The sequence below is a fragment of the Ammospiza caudacuta genome, chromosome 12 (assembly GCF_027887145.1).
Source record: "Ammospiza caudacuta isolate bAmmCau1 chromosome 12, bAmmCau1.pri, whole genome shotgun sequence".
In the NCBI taxonomy this organism is placed as follows: Eukaryota; Metazoa; Chordata; class Aves; order Passeriformes; family Passerellidae; genus Ammospiza; species Ammospiza caudacuta.
In genome coordinates, this window is record NC_080604.1 from 6,186,199 (window position 1) to 6,213,269 (window position 27,071).

General features: G+C 42.0%; 1 protein-coding gene across 1 annotated transcript in view; it reads right to left on the bottom strand.

Moving 5' to 3' along the window:
- Positions 1-27,071, bottom strand: part of DOCK3 (dedicator of cytokinesis 3) — a 185,266-nt gene that overhangs the window by 50,328 nt on the left and 107,867 nt on the right. The window contains exons 15-24 of the mRNA XM_058812859.1: positions 18,905-19,029; positions 14,684-14,846; positions 14,110-14,216; positions 13,252-13,423; positions 12,670-12,767; positions 10,912-10,995; positions 10,472-10,572; positions 9,090-9,171; positions 4,916-5,086; positions 837-1,029 (exon numbers count right to left, since the gene is read on the bottom strand). Of these exons, the coding sequence (XP_058668842.1) occupies positions 837-1,029; positions 4,916-5,086; positions 9,090-9,171; positions 10,472-10,572; positions 10,912-10,995; positions 12,670-12,767; positions 13,252-13,423; positions 14,110-14,216; positions 14,684-14,846; positions 18,905-19,029 (1,296 nt within the window). The remainder of the gene's footprint in view (positions 1-836; positions 1,030-4,915; positions 5,087-9,089; positions 9,172-10,471; positions 10,573-10,911; positions 10,996-12,669; positions 12,768-13,251; positions 13,424-14,109; positions 14,217-14,683; positions 14,847-18,904; positions 19,030-27,071) is intronic.

Below are 27,071 nucleotides of genomic sequence, written 5' to 3' on the forward strand. Positions count from 1 at the left end.
TTCTATCTTCCACTTTTACCTTCATAATTTCTTTCATTCAGACCTTCATGTATGAAATACACTCACAATCTTCAGCCATTTTCCACTGAGTTCTTAAAGATTTTTTAAAATTCTGCTTTAAAGTATAGGTAAGCAGTAATATATTTAAGTAAAATTTTAAGAACTAAAGAGTTACTAAAGTGTTGAAATACTAAAGTTACAACAGAAAGATTAAAGATACTTTAAAGGAATGTGGTGGGTTTCTCACAAGACTATCCTCCCTGCTTCTCAGGCACAAGCTGGCTGGAAAGGAGATTTTCTTCCTATCCATGGAAGAAAATAAAAAAAATTATTAAAACTGCCTAAGACAGTTTCCTTCCTTCCATGGACAGGAAGAAAACCTCCTTTCCAGCCAACTTATGTCAACAACATGAAATGTAAAGTGAGATTTGGCAGTTTTAATAATTAACTAATTTTTAATGTATATTAATCAACCTTTAGTAACTACAATTTATCTATGATGGATTGATAAACATTTCCTAGCACAGTGAAACTTGTAAAGTATTTGTACTGAACAGAGTTAACAGAATTACTGAATATTCTGAGTTGGGACAAACAAGGATCGTGGAATCCAACTCTGAAGTGAAAGCCCTTGGGAGAAGAGAGATCAAGCCCACAGTGTTGGTTTGATGCTCCAACCAACTGAGCAAATGAATGCATTTATCAATGACACTGCCAAGAGAAATAGTGACCAACATCATTGGCATTCAGAAGGGAATTACTCCCAACAGAGGCACTGCCAAAGCCCCCAAGGTGCTGCTCCCCTGAGCGAGCAGCAGCCCCTGAGCCCAGCTCACCTGAGAAGGAGAAGAGGCGGCTGTCGACCGTGCGGGCGATGGACTGGAGCTTGACCACGTCCATGGACTGGCCGATGTGCACCGTGCTGGGCATGCTGCCCAGCGTGCCCCGCACGAACTCCGCCACCTCCTGCACCGTGAACATCTGCAGCAGCTCGTCAAAGATGGCAGGGAACGAGTTCAGCAGGGCAGCCTGCGGGGACAGGAGCAGCTCAGCACCTGCAGCTCCCCACCTGCATCAGTGCAGAGAGGTGGGAACAACAGGAACACTCAACTAGGGTCTGCACAAAGCTACTACGGACTGTGCTAGGGCTGGTGGTCATGGCTGGTGGTACCTGGAGCTCAGAGTGAACAAGTCACATGTAGCATAGAAAAATCAAGTGCTGCTGCAACAGTGAATCTTAAGAAAAGTAGAGCACATAGATACAGCTTCAAAAAGCTGTATTTTAGGAGACAGCTTATAAAATAAAAGAAAAATTGAGATACCAGACAAGATAGTCCATTTTTGTTGATTTCCTTTTTTCAGTTAATACAACACTTGCTTCTGATTAGAGAGTTCTATACCAATTGTTTGTACCAAGCAACTACCTGAGACAGTTAAAACTCTTCAGAAAATATTCTGAAGTGAAGAACCTACTGACAGACCCTTAACCAGCTCTGCCATGTGACATTTCAGGATCTCTGCAGCAGGGGTGGGGTGTGAGTCCATGTGAAAGAGGCATCACATCATGCGAGTGTTCATGTGATTCTTGCAGTAACAGATAATTCCACTAAGCTGGAGCTATCCTTGAAAGTGCTTCTTGAAGTGCAGAAATAGTTTAACACAACAGCAACAAAAATCCCTTCATGTCATTTCCTATTCTCCAATTAATTTTTTCACAGGAGTAGAAAATTCCATGCATCACCCTGTGCTCAAGTTCTGCACACTTGGTGTCCTATCAAACAACTGCCACCAGCTCTAATGTTTTAAAATTCTTCCATTCCTCCACATCCTACCTAAGCTTCACACCTGCTTCCTCATTGTAACTATTTTCATTCCTAGCTGGTTGTTTTCTTGAGCCAGCCTCACCTCCACTCTTCCCTTCCTGCCATCCCCACTTCCCTTCCCTGAAGCTCTCCACACAAACCCCTCAGTGTTTTCCTGCAGCAGCTCAGATGTATCAGACTTCACTGCAGATCTCTGTTCAGCTTTGTCCTTCCAGAGTCTCAGCACTGTCAGTATCTCCTTTTCCTCAGAGATTTTTTTGTTTTCTCATTGCATAAACATTTCTTTATCTCTTCCATACTGACATGACTCTCCTAATCCATATAATCCCAGCTTCCTTCTTTGCCAAGTCTTTTTTCCTTCAACAGTGAAATCTATTTAATAGTATTTGAGCAAAATCAAGTTATTTTTACAACTAACATGGTAGAGCTCATTAAATTATTCTGAATATAAATTTACTTCTTCTAAATATAAAATTCTTTCTTCCACTTGTTCTCTCTCAAAATCTTGTTTTGTTACAATCAATTCAGATTACGCAAACCCCCACAAGGCCTCCTGGGTGTTGTCACCTATTTGTTCCTGCATACCTACAATGTACTAACAAAATAAATAAGTATAAATTGTTTCACTAGCTCCTGGTACTCTTGGAAGGCAGTAACAGCCACAAATCCAGTCACTGTCTTTATCTTTGGGATAATACAAGTGAAATTACAATATTGGCTCAACAAATCCTTACAGGAGATTTCCTAAACTTTCTGTTACTTTTAAAGCAGAAGGATTTCTGTATAAACCCTAGCAATCCAAGGGTAGGCATGGGATCTCTTCAGGAAGATTTGGAGGTGTCCTGAGGCGACCTTGAAGGGTCCCATTATTGCTCAACACCCTAAAATATGCTGGAACATTACTCATGTCAAACCAATTGCCTAGGAGGAAGGAAATCAGTTTTACTCTCATTGCTGGAAAAAACTGAGATCTCTCAGTTATCTTGGAGAAGAGGGCAAGTGTGAGGGAAATTGTTTGCCAGGGCCTTGAGCATTTCTGTGGGTATTTAACTATTGTCCAGATTTCCAGAACTAAAAACCAAATAAGAAACAACTGCTTGGCTCCCCTGAACAATTTGATTTATATAATCTTGTTTACACCCTCAGTATTGTCTTTTTGGTGTGCGGATGATATAAACTGGTCCATGAATTAACTGAAATATTCCACATTTTAAAGTTCTAATGTACTGGCCACTTAAACATCACACTCTAGTCGATATGCAGGAAAAGAGTGTTTGGGGTAGGGAAAGGAGATTAACTGGGAACATCCACAATGAAACACTTGAGCAGTCCTGGGGATCATTACTTACAGAATTAAATGTCGGCCTGGCTGTGCCCCCACCTTTTTGTGGGGCACCTGTCCCGGCTCCGCTCGCCTGCCCTCCAGGCTGGGGGGCCTACGGGGCAAGGGGGTCAGGGGGCAACACAGTGGCAAGGGGGAAACAAAAAGTAAACTTTTCAAAGATTCAACAAGGACAGGCTTTGCAAATTATAAAAGTCCAAAGTAAGAAATACCATACTGAGAGAAAGGTGGAAAAAAATTAAGAAGAGAAAGAAAAAACCAGAAAATTCCCCATCCTCAAAGTGACTCTCCCTCTCTATTTGGGACCAACACAACTGGAAAACATTCAGCAGATACTGTTTCCATTCACCATCACCAATTTTGTCTGCAAAATTCTGTGCACTGATTGCTCTTGTTCCTGGCTCATCTTATTATACCCACTAATGGGTGATTAAATAAAACATTAGAGCAGCTGTTCTCAAATCTTTCAGAGCAGCTCCTTAAGAAAGGGATCACTCCACTGGCAGCTTCCTGAACCAGCAGAGTCACTGCTTGGCTGCAGCGTTCACAGCAGCTGCTTCTTTTGCAAAATACAGCAGGTGTTCCAAACACCTGTAATTCTGCATTAGTGATTACAAACCACCTTCACATTAACCAGGGAGCTCTGGGTGCTCCATCCTGACATTCTCTGAGCAGAGGCATCAAACAGGATGTTTGACATTTAAAATTTAGATTCAGCAGTATGTAATGCAGTACTTTAAAACTGAGCCCAAAACTAAGCAGCATCCTTACTTGGAGTATTGTCTTCAGCCCGCATGGAATCTTCATGAAGTCCCCTGGGCCATATTTAATGATGCATTAAATATGAGTATGGGCATCACAACATGTTTGTGGTCAGGCTGCACATGATTCTGACTGTAATTTTAACACATGCTGGAATTGTTTACCTGAGTGCAAACACATCAGTTGAACTTCTCACTGTGATGCTGCTGTGACCATAAATATTGATTTGAAGTACTATAGTGAAGGATTTAGAAATTCTTGAGGCCAACTGTTGCATACAAGTAGAGATATTATAAAAGAAAGGCCTTATAAAATCAGGCCTTGCTCTGCTAAATTAGCACCTGGCCTGTTATTTCTTCTAAGTGCAGTTAGCTAACTTCCCATGTGAAAAATCATAAGAATGAAAGCAGTTAACAACAAGCTATTCTGGTAATAAAACAATTTGCACCTGTTCTAAACAAGAATTCTGTCCCATAAGAATCAGTGAAGAAAATATGGAAACTAACCAAATATACAGAGATTTGACAGATGTACACCATAGCCATTTACCCACCAATAAACTGAGTGTCAGTGTATTGCTGACCAGTTAGGTTTAACACAGTGCCTTATAGTATTTCCTATAAATATGAAGTATGTGAATAAAGGATGGGCTTTTCCTGCATGGAGAAACTGAGTCCCATCTGCTTTGTTGCAACAGCCAACCATAAGATATAGGAATGAGGGAGACTTGAAAACAGAGTTTACTTTTGTGAACAGCAGAAATTGCATGCTCATGTGGAAGTCACTTCCTCCTAAAGTGCCCCCAGTCCAGCTCACCTGTGCAGAGTTACTGCCTAATGCCATTAATGGGTGTCTTGTTTTCCAGCATCAGCAGCTTGTTAGGAGGGAAAACTGACCTGCATTTCACCCCCGTGTGTGCCCACACCTCCCACCCCTGCAGGAACAGCTGCCTTGTGGTCTGCCAGTGGGAGTGTAGGAAATAGCAAACCTGTGTGAAGATGAGAGTCTCAGAGCTCCTGCTGTCCAAGCTGAGCACAAATCTGATGGACTGGAAAAGCTCCTGGATGCTGGAGCGGAACTGCTCCTCCTCCATTCCACAAGTAGCTCTGGAGTAAAGGATCCGAGATTGGACAATGAACTTGAAAAGATATTCCAAGGCCTTAAGGAGCAGGAGAGGAAGGAGATCAAGGCAGAGAAAAAGAGAGAAAGAAAAATAAAGGAGCTTTAAAGAGAGCCAGGAAAGACTCTACATGCATAATAACTAAATTCTTGAGCTTTAGAAAGGAGAATGAAAAACAGGCTTTATAAGTTACATAATTCAGTTGAGGAAAAACTACTCTTAGGCAAGTACCCATTCTCAACCAATAATTTTTGTTACTTCTATGTCCCACTAACAGAAAAAGTATGCATTTACATGAAGGAGACAAATCTGAGTTACATCATTTGAGGAAAATTTTGGTCAAGGTATGAAATGTCTGGTTTTCTCATGACTTGGCACAATGAAGTGGCTGAAGAAGCTGTTCTGTTTTCTTTCAAAATTTTGTAAATGGTATTATTTAGAACTGCATTGATTTGGCAGCAGTGACCATGAAGAAAACACTTTGTTCTGAGCAGCTGTAACAAGTCACTGTCCTGTCAACAGTTCTGAGCTACCCCAGCAAGGTGACACTTCACACCTTGATACTGGCTGTGCACAACTGGCAGAGCCAGAGTGTACCAGATATCAGGGACATCACTCCTTCTGTTAGTGCTTAACAGGATTCACCAGCAAAGCAGGACTGAGGGAAGACATAATTCAGTTTTGATGATATCCTCAAAACCCAGTACAGGAAAACAACAGGCTGGAGATTCAGCAATCATAGGCTGTACAGAAACCTTAGTAATATTTCACTGTATTCCATGGAAAATGCTCTTGTCTCACCTCAGTGCTGGGAATTCAAATACAGGTTTTGCTCCCAGGAGATATTTTTGCACTCCTAAGAGTCCCTCACTGAACCACCACACAATAAGCACAAGTATGCAATGCTATGTTGTAAGCTTTAGAATGCCACAGCTTTAAGGATATAGAACAGGAATGTGAAATTCCTCGTAAAGCCATCATGGATTTCAAAATGCCATTGACTCTTACAGCCTTCCCCCCTCCTCCTCCCCCCCAGACATTATGGCAACATTGGTAATTAGCAGTTATTATTCATACTTCTGTACTAAACCATCTCTCAGTGAAGCTTCCTTACACCAAGGAACTTCATCAGGAAATCTCAGCTGTGTTCCTGTTTCCAGACAAGACAAAGGCCAGCTGGATCCCAGTCAGCTCTCCAAGGCTGACAGCCCTGTGCCAACACCAAACCCAGCACATGCAGTGCTCATGGGAGCTGCTTTGGGCCTTCAGTACACACAACCATGATTCTCATCTGAAGGCTCCTAACTTCAATGTGAGGTTCTGCAGTGAATCAGAGCATTTGTGTGTGAACCTCCATAATTCCCCGTGGAAGGTGAGACAGCAGGGCTCAGAGCACTGCACTTCCTTAGCACAGTGAGCCCACACAGGCACTGAACCAAGGAGTTCCCAGTGTTTGCACACGTGGCTGGGATGCTAAAAACACAAACCAAGTCTTGGCAGCACAAGTCAGCACCAGGACTAACTTTGGCTCCTGCTACCTACAGCATCACAAATATGATGTGAATTTGTGACTGAAGACATACAAGTGCACTGAGATAAATTCCCAGCCTTCAGTGATGTTTGGCATGATATAAAAGATCAGTGTCAAATTGAAGTAGGTCCCTCACAGCCTGTGTGCATGCTCATGTAACAAGTGAGCACCTCTGCCCTGTGACCAGCACGGAAGACTCAGGGAAAACCTCCTGAGGAAAAAAAGCCCTTGCTGTTGATTCCCTAATCTAGGCAAAACCCACTTATAGTTCTGCTGGAAGAGAACTGAAGCTGGAAGGGCATTTCCTTGACACAGTTCCTTAGTTCTTAATTTCCTCAGAGACAGCCAAACTGGCTGTGGAGCCATTCATGGACACTTGGTTACAGAAATCCCCTGGGAGGCACAGGCAGCTCTTCTTGGATGGAGCTTTTGTGGAGCTTTGTATAGGGCACAATAAAGGAGCATGATGCTGTGTTCTAGGTAGAAAATTCCTTTCAGTTATAGCTTCTCCAAGTTGCACAGGAGGTTTTGAGAATTAAGACCAGTCTTGAGGGAGGTAAGAAATTTTAGAAGTCCTCTAGAACTCTCTTTGCTAATGCCAGGGGTGGAAATCAGAATCCTGTGAGACATCTGCATGTCCATGATGAATGTACATGAGCAGCCAGGAGCCATGAGAGTGCAGAGTATTTCAGCAGCAGCTTTAGGGCACTACACTGAACAGGTAATTCAGGGGAAAAGGGATACAGAGCTATCCTATTTTCTCAGTCAAAGAACTTCTAATGCAAGGACTGTGGTGAACACATCAAAGACCAGAGCAATCCTCAACAGTAGAATCTGGTACTAGTAATGAAACATTAGCAATGATAATGTCTTTGGTACAAACTTTCTCCAAATGCCTGAAATACCATCTGGAAACAAAGAAGGAAATCAATCACTTCACTGTAATGGGAGAAGATAAAGACCTGAATTTGGGCCTGCAAGAGATACCTGCAAAGGCAACTGTCTGAATAAGATGTGACAGCAGCGTGGGTGGCAGAGGATGTGCTGTCAGGTCTGCACAAACTCTGCTGGTAATTTTAATTCCTGTGCTTGGAAAGGCTTGGGCTGTCAGATCTGCAAACTGACCTCCCTCCCAGAGGGAACAGCCACATCCCAGGCCAGCACTTGAGAGCCTGAGAAAGCAAAGAGCTGCCTTGGAGGCTGAGACACAAGGTACCATATTCACAGACTGACTTCCCTAACCCCTAATCCCTAAAAGACATTCCTGCATTTCTGTCTTTACTGTTTCCAAACAGGACTGCTATGAGGTTCCACAAATGCAGATCACATAGGGACAATATCCTACATCTCTATTTGCTGCACTGCTTAAACCACTAATGAGTGATTTGAGAGGCAAGAAAACCTCCTCGAAGTCATTCCAGCTGGAGATCTTCTCATCTTCATAACTTTAATAGCTTTTTTCTCAATTACAAAAAACCAAGGGAGATAATGATAGAAAAAAAAAAAAGAATGAGAAAGTTGCAAATTCCTTGAAAAGGCATCTTTGCCCTATTTTTACCATTCCATATGAATCTGTGGTTGAAGATTCCAAAGATGATGTTCCTAAGCATGTCAATATCTACAAAGCCAAAGCAAGCCCTGGTGTAATGCCCTTGTACTATCTGAGTAGGATCCTAGCAGGGGATCTGGAAAGTGAGAGGATGACACTGGCAGTGTCCTTCACCTGGAAGAGGTTACACCTATTTGAACAGACAAAGGACAAAATCCACATGCTGATCACTGCCACTGCTTCCAGTTCTGCAAGTGCCCAGACTCAGGTGTTAGGGCACCAGCCCGCTTAGAGGCAGGTGGGCATTCACTCAAAGAAAAACATCTTCCTGCAAATGTTGGCATCTTGTATTTGTGCACTTGACACACTGACTTCCAGGCTTACACATGATAAAATGAATATTTATCCTCTGATTTTTCTGTAATAGCACTAAAACATTCCTGTTGTTTCTCACAGCTGTGCCTCCCTGGGACATCATGCTCCTATCACAGAACCATAGGTCAGGTCCTGTGCTACTTCTGAGGATTTCCATCCTGTTAAAGACTCATTTATCTGCTGCTTAAAATACTCCAGGACTTCAACCCATGCTACAATGGAGCTGTGTCACAGCCAGAAATGAAGAGCTTTGATCCATAGCACCCATACCTGATACACTCAAATACACTGCTGCATGGGGGGCAAGGTGCAGCCCACATCAGTGGGGTATTTATGCACTAGCCATGGAACTAAGTCCCATTTAAGTTCTCCACAGGGTTGCAAAAGGGCTTAAAGTGACTTAATTATTTCAATTTTTTCAGCATAAGAATGAATCTCCCCCTAAAACTAAAACTGTGGCTATATAAAAAAAAACCTGGTTAAGCAATTCTAGGAAACCAGTGCTACACTACCCTTGATTCCATTTGCAGCTTTGCCAGCCCCTCTGGTGCCAGAGGAGCAGCCAGCAGTGCCCATTGGATACCTACCCTCATTGCCTCCTGGATGTGGTCCTGGCGCACGAGCTCGGCCGAGCGGTCCATGTACCACTTCAGACAGCGGATCAGCTCCCTGGGGGAACAGGAGCAGCAGCTTCAGCACCTCTTCTGACAGCCAGCAAACATCCTGGGGTTAGGGACACATCTCTAAAGCAGCCTCATTTCACTTTATTTCAGCGGTCAGTTGGTACAGCTGTCCTTGGTACTGAATTTACATAGTATTTACATTTATTTAAGTTTCAAAAACAGAAAATCATTTCTTCTCTGTAATTGACTTGGACCATGAGGAACAGTAAGAGCACATAAAAAAGGTGTTGTTAGAAAGATAGCTTTGATAAAGGCATGGTTCTAAGACCAAAATATACATTTGTTTTAATAAGAGATCCCAGCTCTCATCTTAGTAAGAAGCCTTTAGAAACTGAGATCACAAAGAAAATACCTGCATCTATTTTGCTAAGTACACGAGACCATCTGGACTAACTTACAAAGCTGTATTAAACCCATGTTTTATTTCAGACATCAGATCACCAAAAAACATTTGTTTTGTCTGAAAGAGGTGCTAATTAACACAAGGCAGAAGCAGAACACCTTTTTACCCTCTGAACACAACTGTGCCTTCCAGTGTTGTATATTATCTATGGGTTTCTACCTGCCACTGATAGATTATTTTTCACATTTATTTTAATTACACAAAAATGTGAATTGCTTAAAATAATCAAAAGAAATTATTAGCTGTTTTTTATAGTTTACTGTGGCCAAAGATAGAATATATTCAAATATACAGAAGCAATGGTCTAAAAGAAAAACCCAACAACCTGAAGAGTAACTGTTAGTGCTTTCAAAAGGTCTGTCTCATTCTCTGATGCAAGACTCTTTTGAATACCAGGAAATAAGACAGAATCATCAAAGTGACAGTGAAATTTAAATTTCTGATCTACTGAAATTAAACTGTAACCAAATAGAACATCTTCTGTGAATATCTGTCTACTTTGGAAGTTACAATTAGTTCTCTAAGTCACACAAGTCATGTCTCCCAGCATCCTTAAGATGAGGAATGCACGTGCTCTCGGGAGCTCATTTGTATAGACTACAGACTGATAATGAGTTGTTGCTGAGTGTCTCTTCAGTTAAAAAAAAGCAAAAAAGAAAGAAAGAAAATAAAGATTTGCCAGTCCAGAAGGAAAGAGAAATGCCCAACCATGCTGAGCCACTGGGGACATTTGGCAGCTTTTCCCTACAGCTGTGCTGGAAAACTTCCAGGTGAGTAGCTCTACTTTTGGGGGCACTGCTGCCACGAAGGTTGTGATCCTGATGGTGGCACCATTCCCAAGTTTGGTGATGCTGCCTCTCAGGGGGAGGAACACAAGACCTACTTGTAAGCCAGAGCTCCTGCAAAGTGCTTCTGGATGTAGGTGTCCATCACGGGGCGGAAGTGGAAGTACTTGCTGTCACGGAGCAGGTTGATGATGAACACCTGGGGACATGGAGAAGGGAACCCAGCTCAAGGAGCTGCACATTGCTGCCAAGGGACTACAAACAAGTGACCCAAGGTAAGGAGCATTCAAATACATGAGCTGCTTTAAGCAGTCACTGCTGTGTGATCAGGTAGTACTGGTTGCTTCTCCCACGTTACAGTGAATATTGCTGCCCCTGCAGGTGCTGAGGTCAGCTTGCCCTCCTCACCCAAGATCATTACAGAAGGCATGGCTGGATCAGCTGAGTATTTCATATCTGGCAGAAGTACAGTACTAGTAACATGATCATAAGGAACTTAAAACTCACTGAGCACGAGGTAAATAATCCAGCAGCTTACCAGAGACTGAAAGACCAACAGACCATACTTCTCTGTGTTGTCATCCAAAACTACAAACAACGTGTCCAGAATATCTTGTAGGAACTAAAACGACATGAACAAAGAATTTAAACTTAAATTGTATTCAAAAGGTTATTTCTCCCCTGCTTTAATTAGTTCATACATGTTAATATTGTTGTGAAACACTTGGCAAGGATAAATCACTTCAGGTACATCCATATGATGTGACAGATTTTAATTTGATTTTACAAAGATAAATTTTTCTCTTTATTCTGCAAGGAATATTTTCAAACAAAAGTGACAGAAAAACAAAAAATAAGAAATATGTACTCTATACCTGATTTTTAATTTTGACTGAGTGTTCCTTTCACTTTAAGCTGACTGGAAGTGCTGCCTGACACCAGTGGCAAAGAACTTGCTCTCATTCTCAAATCATTGGAGTCTCAGGTACTGTTCAGCATCAGAGGCTGAGGCTGGCCAGTACATTAAATTATGTTTAATATTGAAATTTTTGTTAAATGGGAGAAAGTAAAGCTTTTCTAACAAGCATTAATTGGGGCAAGTTCCATGTTGCCAATTGCTTCTTTCACCCTTAACTCCACAGCTTGTTGAGCACTGACAGTTCAGTGATTTTTCTTCTCAAAGCACAGTCTCCAAAAGGATGAGTGTGAAGGAGAGTGCTGGAGATTGTTAACTGCACATTCTCTCATGATTTTTTAATCTATTCTACTTAAATTTCTAATGTGGACAACAAGAAATAAATTATAACAATTTATGAAGTCTCTGAAATGATAAAATGTCTTTTTTTCTGAATTATTACATTCTGTTCTTCATATCCCAGTGCCAAATGACAGCTGATTTATGGGGAGAATCAATTACTTCTTCCCGTGAAATAATTCAATCCATATCTTTCTTCTTCTTTCTCTCTAAAAACCAGATACTTGTACTGCCCTACAAATGAGGTGTACAAAACATGACATTCTTGAAGAATTCCAATACAAATGGGATTTGTGCTGCCCTGTTACTGTTACCAAGTTATCACAAAGAGTAACATTCATAACAGATATGGCAGCACTCAAATGAGTTACACTAAAGTGGTTTTAATGACAAACTACTTATTATGTGATAGGATTTGTCTTCAACTTCTTCTCCTTGGTTGTGTTAGAAATCAGCTTTTACTTCCAGATTTATAGAAATAAATCCTAGAGAAAGTTCCCAGCACACCTAAGATTATCAGAAATGAACTTTGTTTTGCTGAAACCACAAGTATTCAAAGGCAATTGGAAGTTCTGGGCCCTAAGGAAGCTCAGGCCACACCAGATTACCATGTAGAGCAGCAGTGGCTACACAACCTGGTGAAATGATGAGCTGGCAGCCAGAAGCCTGGTGCACTGCTGGCTGGATGCAGCAGAGAGCCCCTGCCAGGGTCTCTGTGTGTCTGTGTCCCATACTGTCCCATACCAGCAGCTGTGTGGGACTGCAGGCTGCAACCACTGGTGCTGAGGAGCCAGCACATGTGGCTGAGAGAATCTGACCAAGGATTAGCTCTGCTTTGATCCCACAGACTGACTGTGCCCTGATTCTCAAGGGTATCTTCCTGTCCAGTTTCATGTCATAATAAAATCCCAATTCATACAGGGTGAGAATTCACAGTGTGAATCAAAAAGCACAGTAAGAGGAAGCCTTCAGAAGTGGCCTGCAGGTCTGAACTCAGTGCCTATCACAGATACATCCAGAGGCTGTAAGTTAATGCAGTACCTTTACAATCTCCTCGCCACTGACATGTCTCAGTCTTCCCAGAATATCCATCACTCGGTCTGGGTAAGCTTTCCATTTGAGCAGGGCAAGCAGATCCACTGCAGAGAGAGGAAGGAAGAGCTACAACCACACACAGAGGGAAGAATGGCAAGCCCAGACCCATCAGATTCATCACTTTGCACTTCTCCTCTGGATGCAGACCACACTTCTTGGGAAATTACATATATATATATATAATGGAAAACAAGAAGTACAATATGGAGTGAGTTAATACTGCTAATGGAGAAAGGAATTGAGTTAATACTGCTAATGGAGAAAGGAATGGAGGAATGGGAAAGGGCTTTGGAAAGAGTAAAGGTTGCATTTTTCCCTGTGTGACTTGACACTGCACTGTGGACAATCCACTCCTGTCTGCTTGTGCTTTAGGGACATTGCTGTTAAAAAAATCTTATTTACTGAGCCACTCTGTCAAAGCCAAGCAAAACAAACTCTGGATTGTGTAGAAGTGCTAACAGTGAATTTTTTTTCCTCTCTTTCCTAATTCCTGCTGCCTTGGGCAGTTCTGAGGGATCAGCAACTCACCATTCTGGGTCAGTTTGGTAGAAGAGAGCTGTGTGGAGACTGAGAAGGTCTCTTTGGTGCTGCGCTGGAAGATGAGGCTGGAGGGGATGTTGGGGCAGCCGTTGTAATCCTCCTTGCAGCAGGGCAGCCCCAGGTAGAGCGCGTGGTTGTTGAACGTGCTGTTCTCATCACACTGCAGGGACAGCACAAGGGTGGAGTTGCACCTTGTCCATCTCATCCCACACACCCAGAGCCTGTGAGCAGTTCCCCAACAGTGCCTGTGTTGGGATTTTTGTGGGTGCACACCAACATTTCTAAGGAAAAGCTGTGCTCGGGGGCCTGGACATGTCCAGAAGAGACCCAGCTCTACAGAGTTATCTCCAACCACTGCCTCGTTACAACTCACCAGGATCTTCCAGATGTAAACTTAGTGCTGCTGCCTGAAAATTGTACTGAACAAATAAACCCAGGTGAATCAGCAGGAAGGAAAAACCCCAGTGCCCAAATCTCTTGCTGCAGGGCTGCCAAGCTCTGGCACTGCAGCACGAGACATTTGAATCCAACACAATGTCATCTTGCAAAGGCACAGAGCAATTACTCAGACTGGTAGAAGTGCTGAATGCTCATGAACACCAACGTGTTTGAAGTCAAAATGGATGGGATTAATAGCAGATAAATCATTATCATCAGGATAGAAAAGGTAAGCTGTAAGAAGGCTCTAGCCAAACCATGTGATTTTGAATGTATAAAATTTTGAAACCACTATTAATCTGTTCCTCACAAACTTCTAAGAAGGGGGAGATGGATAATGTAATGACCATTAGTCATTTAAGTAATGAAGTAGAGATGAGCAGTGAAAAGTCTGCAGAGAACTGGTACCTTATAAACATAAAGCTCATGGATATCATCTGACAAGGTCGTGCCATCATCTCTCATCAATGGGGTGAATGCAAAACCAAAGAGTTTCTTTTCTCCCTTGTCTTTTGCTGCAGCAAGAGATAGAAAGAAGGAATTGTATTTGTGCATACCTTGTCAATATATACAAGATTACTCACCAACTTCTCCACATGCCTAAAAGAAAACAAGCAGCTACATAACAAACAACTTTTCTAATTCCAATACCTTTTTTCTGGTTCTATGTAAAGGACTGACAAGCTTCAAATCAAACACAGACATGCCAAACACAGCAAAATCTAAACTGTTTATCCTGCAAAGAAAACATTCTACAGAAAACCACAACAAAAGAACAGCAGGGACAAACATCTACAAATTGCTTTGCCCTGCACTGACCGTTCCCCATGTTTTCAGTGTGCTGTTTGATAAATTCAGCAAAAGGTGGCTTAGCAGAGCCCCTTCACTGTGTGTCAGGCTGGCCTCCCCTCCCTGCTCCCACCCAGTGACAGGCTGATGCAGCTCTGGCTGGCCCTGCAGGAGCCCATGGGGGGGCACTCACTGGAGCAGTGGCGGAACTCGAAGCGCAGGTGGGAGCCGCGGAAGCGGTCGATGGGGATGGGCAGTTTGATGATCTCGCCCCAGCGCGGGCTGTTGTTGTGGTACAGCACGAAGGAGTGGTACGCGCTGCGGCTCGGCTCGCCCGAGCCCAGGCTGATGCAGTCCTGCCACCAAGGGAAACAGGAGCATTGAGCACAGCACATCAGCACCCAGGAGCCATTCACTCAGCCAGTGATGACCTTTATATCTTTTATATAATTATTTTATATAGTGTATATATATATATGTATATATATATATATATATATATAATATTTATATAACCTTTATATAATTCATGGCTTTCTGTGGACATAAAGGAGTCAGAAGCAGAAATTCAGACACAATGAAATGTGAATTTTTAGGAGATCTTGGAATTTTGTTTCAGGTCAAAGGGTGAACTAAGAGACCTGTGCTACTGGATGAATGCCAGTATCTTAAGTTATTATTTAAGCTAAGTTTTCCATGAAGTACTGAGTAGATACAATAAACATCTAAGTCCAAATATATAAAACTGAGTCCAAAAATAGGATACAATAGGACCATCACTTGTAATATTAGCTTTCTGTGAAAAGATCCTTTAACCAGATTTCTGCTTCAGTATCTCAGTTCAGAAGTGATAAGTGACCTTTCCAAGCTCTTTACAAATATTCATCTTTCAAAACTACAACTATCCAGCCTCACCAACTATCCCAGAAACTTCTAATCAAGTTACTTCCTCAGTAGTAAGCAAAGAATTTCTGTGTTAACACTCATCACTAAAAACATAATTAGATCTAAATTTCTGCCTTCAGAACTCAGAGATCTTGCCCAATCTGTGCCTTCACAATAATACAGATGAAGAAAAACATGAACTCATATTGCTCAGAAAATAAAAAAAATTCTTAAAATATTGAAGTCTTGAAAAAAGGACAGTAAAAGGTCCTTTGTGATGAAGACATGGAACAGGTAGCACATATTTTATATAGGAGCACTAACCCATGCTCTAGACCCAGCACTGACAAAGAGATGCAGGAGATACAACATCTCTCAAAACCAAGCAGAAAAAAGACAGCTCGGAGATTCTTCAGTTTTAGCATGTCCAAGGATAATGAATCCAGGAAGAAACAAGCTAAGCAGACCAAGAATAACACATGGAATATAAATTCTGATGTAAACCCCCCCCCATGGAACAATATGATGACAAGAACTGCTACTGGTCATTTCCCCAAGGCGTCCATAAATTTTAACCCAAGAAAACACCAGAAATGTTGATTTTTTAAAATCTGTAACCATCTGACTGCCCAGTCAAGAACACCCCATTAACCAGACTCAGTTAGTTCAACCCCTGGCAATAATGTGCTGGCTTTGAGAAAGTTAAGAATTTGTGAAGGAGCCTAAAAGGGAAGAAATGCTCTCTGGAATTCTGGGATTCAATGCAAGGACAGCCTATGTGACAGGGACTCACTGCAAAGGCTCTGATCCAAACTGAGTGACTGAAGGCTGAACTCACACAGCTCAGTCCTCTCAAATAATCCTCAGCCACCACATGGGATGAGTCACAAGCCCACATTTTTTTAATTAAGAATTTTTTAAATTAAGAATTAAGTGTTGCAGATAACAACGGGTTAGTAGAGAGCAGTGCCAGTACTGCAACCCAGAGCACCTCTAAGATTCCAGTTCTATTCTGTAACAAGAATAAATGGCTGGGCTTCAACACAGCAATTCCAAAACCTCATTCTGCATCGGCTCATAGGAGCAAACAAAACAGTATTTCTATTTTCTCTACAAGGTACAGTAAAAATTCAAATTTTAATGTGAGCTTTTTTTGTCTCATCAAGAAGCCACCTGCTCTGGCTGACAAACTGCCAGTCTTTGAATGCAGTTGCATGCTGTGAACTTCAAATAAATCAATAGTCTCTCCTTCTGGTTGTTAACTTAGTTCCCATGTAGTTATACTACAGTCATTGTCTGAGGAGGGCAGACTGGTAAATCTTTAATTCTAAATTGTGATCTGCAAAATACAAACATCAGACTAATCTCCAGACACCTGGTGACCCTGAGACCCAAATATGCAGACGAATTAGAGGGCAGAGGCAGGGAAGGGAAGCTAAACTAGAAAACCAATCAGGAAATCTCTATTGTTAAAGGTGTGCCTTAGAATTCATAGGCTATTCCTGCTACTGGAATAGAAAGAAGAAACGTGAGAAATGTGTCAAAGGATTTTTTTTTTTAATTTTTCAGACTATATTGAAAGATACTAACAATTGAGTAAGACCATTTTGAGAAGGAAATACTCATTTTCATTTTGAACAGCACTACATTCTGGAGGTAATTTCACTCCTTTCAATAGGACTATTTCTGGATCAAAATACACTCGGCAGCAATGAGGAGCTGAGAAAATTCTCATTAATGCTGTGCATGGTTCTGCTAAAGGCTTCACAAAGGCACAATTCAGATTTGGGTTGTGCTGCTGGTTGGGACAAGGTTAAAGATTTTACTCTAATATCAGATCAAAACTCTGGCCACTTCCCCCATCCTGTGTAACTCTGCACACAGTGCCTCTGTTGGCAGCTCTGCTCCAGAAAGGCCATGGGGCAGGGATGGTGGAGGGTATTGCAGACAGGAGCAGCAGCCAGTGCTCCAGGCTCCATGAACTTTCAGGGTTCTGCCCACATTCACAGGCATCATTGAACACCAGGAACCAAAGATCTCCCAGACACAAACCAAGTGTCTTTGCTGCTCTGACTGCAACTGTACAGAGGAGCAATACCATAAAAACTGGGACAGAGAGTTTGTTTTAAATATGATCTAAATTTTAAAACCCCACAAAGATCCTTTCTATATAAAGTCTCTCCTTTATGGCAAATACCAGAATGGTCTGTGTTGAAAAGGACTTTAAAGCTCATCTTGTTCCAAACCCCTGCCATGGGCAGGGACATTTTCCACCAGACCAGGTTGCTCAGAGTTCCTGGCCTTGAGCACTCCCAGGGATGGGGCAGCCACAGCTTCTCAGGACAATCTGTTCACCTGATTTTTTTCTAACTGGACTGACCATCCTTTCCAATGTTTGTGCCATGCCTGTCCCACTCCGCCATGTAAAGCCTCCATGTACTTCCAATAGTAATAACAGGCAAAGACAATGAAAAACCAACTTCATCTCTGTGAATGACCACTCCAACCAAAATCACCCAAGTTAAGACTGATAATGACTAGAAATGATCTGGCTTTTGTATGTAATCATTAGGCACCATTATGTGTTAGCATTTGAAGATGCTGATATTGCAGTTTGAGGAACTTCTCTTTGTCCTTGGCAGACTGAAATCAAGTGATGATTAAAAATTTGCAACTCAGTTTGAAAAGCTTAGGCAGAAAAGGAATCTGATCTTCCTGCAGCAGCTCTGAGCACAAACGAGTTCTTTACAAGAAATACACTTCACGTTTAATGAAACCATAAGCAGTTGTAGTAATGAAAACTCTCCTTTCAATTAAAACCAGAAGACTGTGGCAATGTATTCCTACACACTTCTAGGTGTTAGATTCTCCACAGTAATGGCTACAAAGCCCATTTTATTGCAGTGGAGGTAAAAGAAAAGGTAGGGGGAAGTTATTTCTGATAGCTGCTCATGCTGAAATACTTCCTGTTTACTTCTCTAGATTCACAACCTCCCACCCACCTCCTTCTCTTCAATAAAACTAAAAGAACAGAGGAGGTAAAACAGGAAACATAAACAATCCCCATTCCCAGCTGGAATGAAGCCAACCCAGGGTGAAATTTTATTCAAGTTATTTTCCAGAACTACATTCAGTACTGTAACCCAACAACTCAGATTTAGAAGTCTCCCTTGGAATCACATTTCATTGTGTTTGAATGTGTATGACACACATTATTTAATTTTAGATATGCCTATACTCCTTAGTTCTGATTACAGTTACTCTAAATTTTTTTACTTTAGCCACTGACATCACATTTGGAAATCACACAGGCTTTTCAGTTTATGAGTATTTTCTCCAAGCCTTCTATCCCCATATAAGGCAAGTGCTCCAAATCCTTACAGATTTATAACTGACCATAATACAGAGCTTACAAACTTCATAATAAAAAAATATAGACAGAGAGCCAGTTTTATTTTAACTCTTCCCTTGCATCAGACACTCTGCCCTGCAGGGAGCACCTGAGGCTCTCAGGGAAAGGAGCACTCACCTTCAAGATTTCTCCATCAGCATAGAGCACGTACATGGTCACCTCGATGTTCTTCTGCACACTTTTGCCACCCCTCTCAAAGTCCCCCTTCTCCAGGGTCAGGTACAGGTCATTCCTGATGTCACCTGCAGGGACAGAGGGAGCCACAGCCTTAAACTCCACAGGGAACCCGGGGCTGTCCCAGTTCCATTCTCACATCGTTCTCTGTTCTGCAAGACGATGGCTGATGCCCAAATCATTCCAAGCAAGTTAATTGTTAATAAGGATGAACAGTTTAATATCAGTGCATCAAACCAGACCATTGTTAGTAATGCCTTTAATAATGTGAACTCAGGATCAAGACTGGTTTTAATTATGTGAGGAAGGGAAAAAAAACCTCTTACTGCTATACTGTGCCTTGTTAGCTGAGCTGGAAGTGTCAGCTGAGCCTGACAAAACATCCTTAGCTTCAGACTTCCTATTTGCAGGATATTTTATGAAAAATAACATTTTTGTGATGATCAGAATAACATTATGTTCAGTTAGCCTTTCAAGCATTTTCTGTATTTTCATAATTTCCTTTTATCATAACAACAAAATAAAAGCAGCTTTTTTGGGAACCTGATCACAATTCAGTTCAGATGGATTAGAAAGGAATTATAAATGTAATTTTTGCTAGATTTTTGGCTGGCCTCTGGTATCCATATGCATGGCTATATGAAAGCAGGCAGTATGGACACTTGCCAGCTTCTCACTACGTCATTTTCAGGAGCTTTCAGACCAAATTACTATATTCAGAAATAGAAATGCTTGTGTCTCAGCATCTTGTTATCCTGATTTTCACAGACTCTAGCTCACTTGGTTTGGTTTTATTTTAGAATCTGATCTGGGAAGCTGCTTTCAAAACTCATGTGCTCAATTCTAAGGCCTACACCAAAAGGACAGCAGGTATCACCTATTTTTCTGTAAGACTGAGTTACTGTCACCATTTTATGATAGTTCACCCTTAACATTTCTTTTTATCCACTTGCCAGAAAGGCAAACATACTAAAGAGCAATATATAAAAATACCAAAACCAACCAAACAAAAAATTTCAAACCCTTTCAAGGCAAGTATTTTGCTAATCAGCCCCAAGACACTAAATAATGAAGTAATGGAAAAAAAGCAAAGACTCCTTCAATGTCTGGCTTCTTCTACTTGGAGAAACTGATGCAGTTAAATCTCTGTATTAATCAGAAGCACAATGAAATAAGGCAGCATTTGCTTTCAGGCACTGAGGGACATCCTTTTGTGCCCCTCAAAGCAGCACTTCAAATTCTTCCTGAAGTCTAAAACCCCACAGAACTTGTTCCTTAATCTACTGTAGGGACAAACAATAGATGCTTTCAGTCCTGCCTTTGCTTTCAGTTTTATTTCTGGAGATAAGGAGAACTCTTTCAGCATGGAAAATCCAGCTCTGTGGCTGCAGTCAGTGCTTCCTGCTGGGAGCTCTCTGGGAATGGCAATCTGTGTGCAGAATCTGCTCCTTTGTCCAGGAGCCTCCCTCTCCTGCAGGGTCAGTGCTGGGAGCACCTCCCAGCCAGAGGCTGAGCTGCCAGGGGCATCAACAGGGAAAAGATGACAGCAAGAGCTTGGGGAAAGACCTGGGATATTGGATCTGCTTTGGCTTATCAAGGCACAGCATCAAATGCAACAAGCCACAGGCCACAATAGAGAAAATTATCTTGGGGATCAAAATCAAGCTGAGATACCTCTATCCTGATTATAGGGATAGCAAAGAAATACAAAATTCATCACAAAATATGGTTTGAGTCATTTGCTTTGAAAATTCTCCTGCTTAACAGACTCCATCCCTTTCTCTCAGTGGTTTTCTCAATTAGGAAAAATTTTCAATTTGTATGCCGTAAATCTTAATAGAAATTAATTGTACTCACTATAATTAGTATTTTGGAGCTCCCTACTTGTGACCTCTTTTCTGGAAGGCAGTCTGGCTACACAAAGTCCAATGTTAGATAGCAAATCATTTTCCAGCCTAAATTAAAGGCAGCATTTGGTTATATATAGCATATTATCTTCTATTAAGCTTAACAGGAGGGATATTACTCCACTAATTAAAAAAAATGCCTTTGGGGTGGGGTGTAGAGGGATCTTAAAACCAGTGGATTTGCATAAAAATTAAGGGAAAAGATGGGAAAATGTGTTATAGTGAAATACAACAGTCTATCTTCTCTTGTAAAAACTGTCTATTGGCTCCTCAAAACATAAAAAAGATCACTACATACAGTAAAAATAGGAAGTAAATGCATCTAACAAAGACAAAAAGCAGTTAACCATCAGGTAGGGTGATTATTTTGGTGGAAATCACCTTCCTACAAGGAGCAATCACCTTTTCCTAGCATATGAGTTGACCTGAGGCCTCACAAGCCCTTTGTTTTTCTCCATTTGCTTGTGGTTTTGGGGGATTTGAGCTCTGCTACCCCAGTGGGTGGCACAGAAGCCAGAACAAGTGCTTGAGCACAGAGCAGCTCATTGCAACCTCTGCTCTGAGTGTGCAGGGCCAGAGAGAAAGCTCAGCCCCACGTGGGACTGGGCACGCAGGGACAGTGGGCACGGGACACTGAGGGACACCTGGCATGGGACAGTGGGCATGGGACACTGAGGGACACCTGGCATGGGACAGTGGGCATGGGACAGTGGGCATGGGACACTGAGGGACACCTGGCATGGGACAGTGGGCACGGGACACTGAGGGACACCTGGCACAGGACAGCCCCATGGTGGCATCAGCAGGACCAGGAGTGGCCTGGGCAGCTCCAGCCCCACTGACTGTGACCTGCCCAGGCAGGAACCTGGGCACACAGGGCTTGGCCAGACGGATTCCATTGCAAAGAGACAGAGACACAAACAATGAACTTGTTTAGGATGTCAGAGCAGTCATGCAGATGACTGCACCAACAGCCCTGTGCCTGTGACAGCAAATCCTGCATTCTGGGGGACAGCCAGGCTGGGACCTCAGCCTGGACCACAGAGACCTCAGGCCTTCCCAAACAGCAGCACAGAACACAAAACTGGGTGAGCTGTGGCCTCCCACCATCAGAAGAGGAATAAAACATGCTACAAGGCCAGTGGGCCATGGGTATTTATAGAGCAAAGCCTGCTGATGTCATTTTAAGCTGAGGTCTCTGTGCTGGATGGCTGTCAGGGATAAACTGAAAACCTCAGATTTTTCAGAACGGGATTTGTTTCAAAACCCATCTCTCTACAAATGTTTGCCAGTTAAAAACAAAAGTAAACTTCTTTTTAGCATAATCCATGCACTTTTTATACACATATAGTTACTGACATTAATTCTGGATCAACTGCCTTGAAAGACAGTATTTTCCATGATAATATCAAAAAATCATCTTCTGATATTTTTTGGGGCTCTGTCTTTATCAATTCCCTTCACCTTTATTTGGGTTTTGTTTGTATGTTTTATCCTATTTATGAGGCCCAATGTCCAACATAAAGCTGTTTAAATTATAAATCATAAATTATAGCTTGGGGGGGGCTCACTTGCATTGACCTGAAACTATTTTCATGGTAATGGGGACAAAAGGGAGTGGTGGAAAAGGCTACATGAGACAAATATTGATTTTGCACTTGCAGTATAAAGGAATGTACTGGAAGATTTGCAAATATTTATTTATCATTTTCAAGACTTAATAACCTGAAGCAGCCCAACAGCCACTCCTTGTCTAGTCTGCAGCAGAAGAAATGGGAGTTTATCCTGACAAGCTGTGTAGGTTTTCCACTGGAAGACTGACCAGTCACTTGTACTGCAAAATAGTAACAATTTACAATAACTGTCTGCATTCAATCAAACGCTTTTTATTCAGGGATCCTAAAGATTTTGGTCCCACAAGACAGGAAAGGTCCCTGTTTTGTGCAGAATACTGTATCAAAAAAGGGTACATAATTCATAGAAGTTTCTGCAGGAGAAAGAGACACAAATTTCTGGTCTTTCAATTCTAACAACTTCTTTTTCTGAGCTTGTGACTTTGTGGGCATGTACTATGTCCCTGCAAGCTGGGGAAAGTGGCAGCTCTCAGAAGTCTGCATGTGTAGGTCTAGTTTCAGCTAACTAAAATAGCTATTTATCCAGAGAATATTGGATTTTTTAAGGTGGAAGTTTGGTCTTTTACAATTTAGGCAGCCAAGGGGGAAAAAATATCAGAATATGAGAGTTCAGGTCTGCTTTTATGAAATTGCTGCACTGGTCCTATTCACTTAGGGCCCCACACTGCGATGCACTGTCTGCTGGACTCTCTAACACCTCTGGGTTTGGCATCTCTTCAAAAACAGTGGCACTTCACAGAAGAGTGAATGGGCAAGAAAGATATTCAGACTATCTTCCACAATGGCTTCTGAAGAAAACCCAAACCTGTGCATTTATGTCCCATCCATAAATGAACAACCAGAGCCAATCAGCAGCACCCCACTGACCTGAGTCAAGTTACAGCAGCTCCAACTGAGGACTTGGGCCAGCAAGGAAAGGCTTTGAAGCAAAGGATAAAGTGTAGAGGATTTGTGTTCTTGTGCAGTGTTATCTATTACTTGTTCTGGCTCTGTGTGTTTGAGCTCCCTGCAGGGGAACTGCTCTGCCTCCTGGCTGAGCCTCTCCCATTACCCTGCACACTCCCTCTCTGCATGGGAAGCATTCCCTCTCTTCCCAGGAGCTGCTGCTTTGGAGGGGGCAGTGATGGGTTCCTGATCTCAAACAGGAGAACTCCACCCCCAGCTGGAGGTGCAGCTGCCTCCAGTGCAAGCACACAGCTTCCTGTGAAGGGCAGGGACTGCAGCACAGCTGAGGTTGACGGGAGCAGCTTTGTGCTCATCCCATTACTCAAACCAAAGGGACAAGGACAAAGTGGCCAAGGGTCACTGGGAAGGGTCTCCAGCACCCTGTCCTGCTTTCTGGCTGCCCCTCAGGACTTGTTCCCCCCACTGTGTGACCCTCCTGGCTTTAACAGTGCCACCCCTCTGCAGCCCCCCCATTTTCCCAGTGCACTCCTGGCACAGTCCCACTCTGGGGGATCACATTCCATCCCTTCCAGCAGCTCATTTCTCTGGCCCTTCACCAGCCAGGCAGCAGGCTTTTCTTAAGGCCTATATTCTTGAAATAGTTACAGGGAGCAACTATTAACATAATTGTGAGCAATATTACAGCAACAAGGGGAAACAAAGCTTTTATCTCCTGCCTCTATGGCAAATTAAATTAGCTTTTTTTTTCTCTAAAGAGAGCATTATGCAAGTTTAACTCCGTGTGCTTCTCCAGCTTTCACTGAGCAGAACACAATTGTTTCAAAGAAAAGGGACAAGCAATACTTATTAGGTTATTTGCTACCCATTGTTTGACTTCTATGTATAGAAAAGAATTTATACAATGCCCTTTTTAAATGCAGTGATTTCCCTGGAATAGTCGCCTTTCAGTAGTAGAAAGTTGTTTTTTAATGCTTTTTGTCTCCGCCAATTTTCCATTTCCACAAGTTTATTTATGATAATAACACTTTTTATTCTCCCTGTAGATACTTTCTGCTGATAATCATTACAAAATTGGCTTTTGGTCTTATTAACACTCTTGCCATGAACATTCTGAGAATGGCGGATGGATTTTACCATGTCCTTTCCTCAATGCATTTTTGCCATGACTTTGTGCTCCTTGACTGAACAGATATTGAGATGCTTCTCACCTGTTTCTTACTGATTCACCTGTCACAGTTCTTAAATTTGCCTGAAAGCCTGTGGTATGAAGAGAGACAAAGGCTCCACCTCCCTGTCACCAGAGTTTCCCTGTGATGTTATGATTCGCTGTCTTTATCAATCCCAACATTCCATGGAAGATATGAAAATGGGAAAAAAGCAAGCAAAAAGCAGACATTACACAGAAAAACAGAAACTTACACCCAACAATCTTCATCTCTGCATCAGAAACAAAGGGGAGAGAATAAAGGGAAAGGAACAGGAGAGAAGCCAGGAAATTAAGACAAGGAGAGAGAAAAAAGAGAAAGAAACATCACTCACGAGTCGGAGATGAAGCATGCACTTTTCATCAGAGGATCAAAGGAAAAGACAGAATACTTATCAGCACATGGGCAAGGGAGGGATGTCCTTGGGGGACTGACAAACACCAAGCCTGTGCAACAGATTTCTGCTCAGCAAGTCCTGCACAAAGCCCAGCTGCCATCCCCAAGGAGCAGCACAGGCCTCACTGCTCTCAGCTCTGGGAAAGGTAAAATTGGCACCATCAGATGCATGGCCTTAAACCCAGGAGCAATTTAAAAAAGGAATAAATAAAAAACACAAACCACAAATGAACAAAGCCCCACCATAACTTCTTCAGGAGGCTGGTTTGACTGAATCCCCTCTAATTTTGCCAAAAAAGATAACTGAAGTCTTTATGATGCCCTTGTCAGATCACAACGCAGTAGGAAACAAAGAACATTTTATCTTTACCAAAGAAGGCAGGAAGGGTTGTTTTATACAATATTAAACTTGTTCTGCATAACCATGCAAGATACAAACCCATAAAGAACCAGTTTCACTTTGTTTCTCAATGATGACCAGATACCACTGATGTTTTTCCTATCTGAGGGACAGAAAAAGAGGGCTTGATACAGGGAGCTAATGCTACAGTTTAGAAAACAAAAAGGGATAGGAAAACAGTAATGAGACACAGCTACAAAATTTTAATAGTTAAGATGTGAGAGGATTTCCTGTTAAAAAAGAAAATTAAACCGTTCAAAACTATGACCATAAAATTAAGTTGAAGTGGTAGAGCTATTTACTTTTTTAAAAATAGATTTCTTGGTTCAGCAGAATGATCACTGTTTTTTTTTAAGTACCAGGTGACATAGCCTTTATTAATTTATCCATAAAAAACATTTTTAAACCACACTGTCCTGAAAAATCTGTATCCACTTGCAAAGTACAAGTCATGAAGTTTCTGTGCTGTTTTCTGGAAGAGGAAACCCTGTGTTGAACGACGAACAGTTCTGAAGCAAAGCAAGGAAGAGCTAGTTTGACAAAGACTATTAAAGCAGCAGACATGGCTGAGAATTGCTTATGTGCATGACAGGCTTCTGTCTTTGGTTAGGGGTTTTTGTTTCTCTTGTTTTGGTCATGTCTGTCCCCAAAGAATTATTTTCCAACTTTAGACAATACTCATAAAGCTAAGGAAGAATGTTTGAGCCTGGCTGTAGAAACAGAAGCACAAAGTCTATTGACAGACATTCCTTGCTCGTGCAGCTGTGCTAATCCACCTGAAGGGTATCACAACCCCAATGTTCTACCCTGGATGTCAGGCAAACTCCAGCCCCAACTGGATCTGTTGTGTTAAAAGCAAACAACAGGTAAATATCTGCTGTCACTTGAACACATCAAACATTCTTTGAGTTCCAAAAAAACCCTGATTAGTAATTAGACTGAACACTGTTTGCTGCATCAGTGGAGTTCCATTACATTTCAATCTCCTCATTTTCCAGAGATTTCATTATTCTGGGGAATGCCCAATATAGTGAGAGCCTTTGTTTGGAGCTCCATTCATGACTATTCCTCTCTTCACAGCTCCTCTCTACTCTGGCAATGTCCTTATTTATAACTACAGCGAAAGTTGATTCACACTTCCTCAACTGCTTTGCTTTTCTTCCTTGGTGTTTACAGACATGTACAAGCTGCCTTTCCTCACAAATAGAAGCATTATTCCCACAATGCCTAAAGCTTTGCATCTAAACTCTATATATGAAAACCTCTTGTGGCACACCTGGAATCAAGGAGAAGTTCTGTGCCCAGACCCTGTAGAGAGGCAGGAAGCATTTAATGGCAGAATGGTGATGCTTTCACAGATTTGCTTCTATCTATCAGCATTTTGAGCATATATATATATATGTGTGTGTGTGTGTGTATAAATGTATGAGTCCAATTCCAAAAAGGTTACTATCTTAAAACCCCAGTGTCTTCCCCAGAAAGAACTGTGGTTCTCACAAAGAGAATCTGGAAATTTGGATTAGCTGCAGTGAACAGAGAATTTTAAAATCTTAGGGCAGGAACATTTTTTGTATGAGCACTGCTGACCTGTTTGCTCTAGCCATGGCCCAAAGCAGAAATACAGGGGACACATTGTGCACATGCAGAGGGGCCAGGGCCCAG